Source organism: Gekko japonicus, unplaced genomic scaffold (genome assembly GCF_001447785.1).
Source record: "Gekko japonicus isolate JY-2015 unplaced genomic scaffold, Gekko_japonicus_V1.1 scaffold1170, whole genome shotgun sequence".
NCBI classification, from domain to species: domain Eukaryota; kingdom Metazoa; phylum Chordata; class Lepidosauria; order Squamata; family Gekkonidae; genus Gekko; species Gekko japonicus.
In genome coordinates, this window is record NW_015168082.1 from 208,713 (window position 1) to 215,279 (window position 6,567).

Genomic DNA, 6,567 nt, shown 5'->3' on the forward strand with positions numbered 1-6,567 from the left:
CGGGGGGGAAAGGATCACACTAAAATATGCTGTAGCAAACCAAGATTGTCTCTGAGCTGGATCCTGGTTTCACAAACTAACCACTGTTAAAATAAACCACGGTTCTGCATTCCGTCTGAACTGGGCCGGTCTGTGCAGACATCACTCCAAGCATGAGACGCTTCATGCATTCAGCTGCAGCTGTCAATCAACATTACATTCATATGTGATTTCGCTTTCATCTGAAGGGGCTATTCCTAGATGCCTTTTATGGTACTCAAATCTATATTCTCTGCAGTAAATGCTGGATTTAAAAAAAAATGGTGCCAAGAATGCACAAAACGAAATTATGCGGGCAAACAGATTGACACACACTTGCTCAACTACCATGCTTAATTGCAAGTTTGATATTTGGGATGCTGAACCACTGAGAATTTCTTTTTGGATTGAAGAATCCCCTTGCAACAGGAAGATTTTTTTTGTTTTGGAAAATGATGGCTAGACAGATTGTATGGATAAAGAAATCTAGGGCTAGTATTCCTGCCTCCGTGGAGCCCTGAGATGTTCCAAGGTAACTGCTAAAAATGGCTTTTGATAACTATATGGGCTAGAAGCTTGTTTTCCCGAAATCAAAGCTGAGGCTTGTGGGGTCACCGAGTTCTGCACCTGATCCTCCACTTTACACTGGAAGGTGGAAAGGACATACTAGGATCTCTCTCTCTTGTGGGCATCACAAGAAAGCTCTAGCAGGACAGGCAACGAGGAGAGGATTCTGACAAGGCTTAGGAATGAGACTCTGTGGGGCCATGTAAGGTGTCAGGTTTCTAAAGAAACTCAGAGAAGAGAAGACATCTTTGTTCAAGTCTAAAGGAAACCTGGAAATCCTAGTGAAGTCAGCAACAATGAGGCCTCCTGTGCCGGTATGGGAGAAATAGAGATTGCTAATGCCTTTGGCATTTTGCCATCGGGTTCAGTACACCGCATCCCCCCTTCGTTGCTTCTTCACCCCCACCCCATTTTACAGGCTTTAGAACACATCTGGCCATCAAGTCTGTCGAAAAAGCCAAAAGATTAAACACAATAAAGCTCCTTTTTAGTTGCAGGCAGGACGATGAGATAACGGAAGTTCAGCACAGGCTGAGCAAATATTTACTTATGTGAAAGGCTGAAGCCACAAAGCACGCCCCCAAGGACAGCCCTGCTGTCAGAATCTTAGACCAGCCACTCCTTTTTCTTTTGTACAAGGACACCCAAGACTTAAGACGTCCTGCAGCAAAGCGGACTGCAAACTTTTCCAGGATGATTTAAAGCAAGAAATCTTAAAACTGGGTATATGATTTCCACCCAGACTGTGTCCCATTTGTTGAGGATGGCCACAATTTTTACCTATTTGAAGTAGGGATGCCAACAGTGTTCCCTCTAAGCTGAGTTAGTGTGAGCTAGCTCACAGTTTTTTAACCTCCGGCTCACACATTTTTGTCTTAGCTCAGGAAGAATGGCTCCAGAGCAAACTAATTGATGCAGCAGCCAAATTGCTTGCTCACAACTTTAATGCCAGTAGCTCACAAAGTAGAATTTTTGCTCACAAAACTCCACAGATTAGAGGGAGCATTGGAAGCTAACCTGGGGATCTCCCAGAATTACAGCTCTTTTCCGGACTGCAGAGATCAATTCCCCTGAAGAAAATGGATGCTTTGGAGGGTGGACTCTGTGGCAATGTACCCCACTGAGGTCCCTGTCCTCCCCAGGCTCCAGCCCCAAATCTCCAGGAGTTTCCCAACCTGGCCCTGACAACCCTAATTTCAAGTGGAACCTAGCTTTTCATCCCTCTAGAGGGCAAACCACCGCCATCCCGATACATCTTTTCACTCAGAAATTGTATTCAGCAGCCGATTCCTAAGATTTGCCACACTGGCAGGCAAGAGAAAGATAATATTGTAAACTCTGCTCTGTAGGATATTATTTTGAGGGCACTGTCAGTAACAGTGTGGTACAGCAGGTAGTGGGCTGGGCTAGCAGAGTTCCAATCCCCAATGAGCTTTAGTGGAAGATTGGGACAGTTACTGTCTTAAGAGCCAGCACAGGGCTGCAGCAAAGATAAAAGTGCAGGGAGGAGAGAGGCACATCAAATTGAGCTCCTTGGAAGAACTAGAGGATCATAATTATAGTCATACTCTAAACCCGTATTTTGGGTTACTTGTCCTGAACAGGACGTTGGACCACACAGCCCGCTGATGTCCTGCAACTGTCCTCAAAGGGCTCAACTCAAGAAATCTCCCCAGCCCTGAAGGCCAAGAGCCCTCCCACCAGAGACGGAACCAGGGACCTGCTCTACCTCTGCTTGGCATCATTAATATCATATCTTTAAGTAGACATTGTAGAATTTTGGGACAAGGGTGTCTTAGGGTACTCCCTCTCCTCACCAAAGCATGCTTCAGTATCACTACAGTGGAAGCTTCAGAGTTTATCCTCCCGATGTGCAAAGTGCTCAGTAAACAGTACGGTTCCCAAATCTGGCTTGGAAAATTCCTGAAGATTTGAGGGTGAAGTCTGGAGAGGGCAGGGTTTGGGAAGGGGAGAGACCTCAATGGGATGCAATGCCACAGAAGCCATCCTCCAAAGCAGCCACTTTCTCCAGGAGAACCAATTTCCATTGCCCGGAGACCAGCTGTAATTCCAGGAGATCTCCAGGCTGCATACGGAGGTTGGCAACCCTAGTAACAGCTAATACGGCCTCAGAACTGCCGTGGATCCGCAGTACACTGCTGGAGGCTCTTGTGACTTAGAAAACGGGACAATCCAAAGAGAGCCAATGAACTTTTTCACAACAATGGCTTTGTCAGGACAATGTTCTTGGATACCCCAACTGCCCTCCAATCTCCTGGCGATCAACGTTGGCCAATGGCAACAAAAGCCCCCCCCATAGATGGAACTCCCCTCTTTGCATGACAAACAGTGAGAAACTAATTCAATTAGACAGCTGTGGGTAGGCTCAAGAATACACTATAGGATGAGTTAATGATTCATTTATTTTGAAAAAAAACTCCTGAGCAAGGTAGAGCCATTTGAGGAGATTAAGGAACAGATTAAGATAGAGAAGTCCAAATCCCACAGGAATGTACTGCACGCCCATGTGTGTTAACCTTTTATTTCTTTTTTAAAGATGAATCGACAGAGATATCCCCAAGTAAGGATAATGGTTTGGAGGAAAGATTAGAGACAGAATGGAAAGCTGTCATTGGTCATGACTGGCTACCAGCACCGTGTGGCACCACTCTAGGCCTCAGTACGTCTATGAAGAAAGCTTGACATACTTCGGACTGGACGACAGAATGGAAAAACGAGTTCTTGCCTGGATCGGAAAGGCCGCTAAGGGTGGTGACAGCTACTTCTTTCCCTAAAAAAAAACTATTTCTGTCTCCTTTCAGCATTGGCAGAAAAGTTTGCTCACAAATGCAGTGGCTGAAAGACAAAGGCCGATTTCCCACAAGCCGCTGCTCTGCCCTCGCTCTTCCCTTTCCCCTGATTTTAAGTGTCAATTTCCCACTACTTGCTGCGCAGCCGCATTTTGACCCGCAGCTTCGCCCAATCTCCCCCACGTCTTCTTGATCCTGATTTTTGAGGGTCAACAAGACGTGGGGGAAATCGGGTGAAGCTGAGGGTCAAAATGCGGCCACGCAGCAAGTAGTGGGAAAGGAGGAGCGAGGGCGGTGCAGCTGCTTGTGGGAAATCGGTCAAAGTCACCATAGTTAAATCGGTTCTGGCCAAGCAAAGGAAATGGCTTCTAGCCAGCAGCCCAATACGTCTGTCACCTAGCAACTGTTTGACTCCACTGCTAGTTTGCATAGGAGAAATTTCTTACCCAAACCTTCCCTTCCTATAAAGCCATGACATCTGGAAGGTTCAAATTGCAGTTTACCACTGAGAGAGAGAGAAGGAGGGGAGGGGAGGGGAGGGGAGGGGAGGGACCTCATACTAACCTGATAGCCTTGGAAGAAACTGAGGATTTCCTTCATGCCCGCGTTGTAGGGCAATCCCTGCATCCGGACAAGAGCACCAGGCTGGGGTAGCATCGGAGTGTGCGTGGCCGATGCAGCAGCTGCCACTGCTGCTGGGGGAGCTGTAATGTAACCCACTGTGGTAGGGGACACCGGAGGGCTGAAAGAGAAGGAGAGGCCACTAGGACCAAATTGGGCTGGTTCACACATGCAGAGTCAGACTGTTGTTCCACATAGTCAGCACCACTCTAGGGGGAATAGCTCTCCAAGTTCACACACGCAGAGCTGACTGGCTGCTGAATTCAAAAGTGACACAATAGCTCACTGACATATACAAGCTGTGATGTTATGTGGAAACCTCTCCCACCAGATCACAAAACAATCATAATGCTTTGAATGAGGACCAATTCAAACTACCTTGGACTGTATGATGTGACGTAAGAACATAAGACGAGCCCTGCTAAAATCAGACCAATGGTCCCTCTAGTTCAGCATCCTGTCGAGCCACAGTTCTTCTGGATGGCCAACAACGGGGCATAGAGGCCATGGCCTTCCCCTGATGTTGCCTCCTGGCTCCGGGATTCAGGGGCTTAGTGCCTCTGAATGTGGAGGTTCCCCTCAGTCACCATGGCCACTGATAGACCTATCCTCCATGAATCTATCCAATCCCTTTTAAAGCTGTTTATTCCTGTGGCCATCACAACGTCCTCTGGCAGCAAACTCCACATTTTAATCATTCTCTGTGTAAAGAAATATTTCCCTTTGTCCATCAGCTTCATTGGATGCCCTTGAGTTCTAATATTTCATCATTTTATAAACCTCTGACATGTGATCTAGTCCACCGGTTAGCCCACCAAGCCGAGCACCATCTGTTCCAACCAGCTCTATGAAGTCCGCTTTCCCAACTTTTTTTTTATAAAGGCTGCAATTGCTGGGGATTGAACTTGGGGTCATGTATGCAGTGCCCCCTCTTCATTATTAATGAAGAAACATACAAATCTGCCATACAGGGAGTCAGACTGTTGTTCCACGTAGTCAGCGCCACTCCAGGGGGAAGAGCTCTCCAAGGTCGTCTTATCTGGAGATGCAGAGGGAGTTTTTTGCCTGCCAAGCACACACTCTCCCATGAAGACAGGGTTACTCCCTACATGTTAAAGCTTGGGCTGAGTAATCCTTGTTACCAGATAGGGTTGCCAGGTTCCAGGTGGGACCTGGAGACCTCCTGGAATGACAACCGATCTCCAGACTGCAGAGATCAGATCCTCTGAAGAAAATGGCTGCTTGGGAGGGTGGGCTCCGTGGCATTATGCGGAGGTGCCACCCCTCCCCCATCCCCTGCCCATCCCCAAATCTCCAGGACTTCCCTAACCCGGAGCTGGCAAGCCTAGTTCACTGGTTATGAAGGGAAGCAGCCAATTGCTTTGCCACACACTCAGACCACACTTCAGGCCTGAAATCCATTTACTGTATGTTACCTGGGAACTTCACAAAACTGGATCCAGAATTTTTATGCAGGCGGAAGTGAACACCTTGCGTGACAGAGCTTCCCGAGCCTGGCTGCAGAGCTCACTGACACGGGTGACTTTCTCTAGTTCTAGTAGTCTCTTAGGGTCGCCAGCAGGGGTCTTGTTGTAGAAAAAGAGCTGCCGGAGCTCATTAGCATAACTCATTAGCATAACTTATTTGCATATGCCACGCCCCCTGACATCACCGGAAGTGACAGAAGGCCACACCCCCTGACATCACCGGAAGTGTGTCAGAAGGCCCGGCTACTTACCCTCCTGCTTCATCCTCATTCCCAAACGGAATGAGGATCGAAGCAGAGGGCGGGGTAAAGAAGGGGCGGGGCTTCACCACGTGACCACCCCGCCCCCCTAGAGGTTCTCTTCCGGAGCTCCGTACCTGAGAGCTCCCCCCCGACTAGAGCCCTGGTCGCCAGGTCCAATTGTGCTGGCGGGGGGTGGGAGGGAGCCTTCTGGGAGAGGGTGGGTTGCCATAGAGTTTTGGCCCAAACGCTAGAGTGTTGCCATGCAACATCCCTGGCGTGATGATGTCACTTCTGGCATAGCGGGCTTCAGTGCTCCCTCATAATGTCCCAGAACGGCCGGAAAGATTAATTATACAAAATAAGAGGAAATGTGCAATGTTCATATAACTTAAATAGGCCAGTTTAGTTTATATTACGATTATTATTTACATAGTACCATCAACATACAAAGGGGCTTTCAACAAGACAATAAGGCACTACTGCAAGGTGATTAAGATCTACATTGTGACAGCGGGGCGATCAACGGAGATCGAAGAAAAAAGAGGCAAACTTAACAGAGCTCTGTGTGTGGCTTGGGGAGAATGGAAGTCCTGAAGCAGCAGGAAGGTGGAGCAACACCCACATTTTCATCCAAAAACCCATGAGGACTAGGAACTTAACTCTTTTTTTAAAAAAAGAAAGTTGGGTGATGCTCTCAGGACCTGCACTAGTTGCCAGCTTTTGATCAACCATTTCAGTGCAGAAAAGTTATTAGCCCAGCCCAGGGGTCAATTCATAGACAAAGAGGTGCAGGAGCTCATTAGCATAACTCATTAGCATAAC

General features: G+C 47.8%; 1 protein-coding gene across 1 annotated transcript in view; it reads right to left on the bottom strand.

Moving 5' to 3' along the window:
- The window catches only part of ESRP2 (epithelial splicing regulatory protein 2), a 69,919-nt gene that overhangs the window by 8,361 nt on the left and 54,991 nt on the right, over positions 1–6,567 (bottom strand). The window contains exon 15 of the mRNA XM_015414697.1: positions 3,960–4,137. Within this exon, the coding sequence (XP_015270183.1) occupies positions 3,960–4,137 (178 nt within the window). The remainder of the gene's footprint in view (positions 1–3,959; positions 4,138–6,567) is intronic.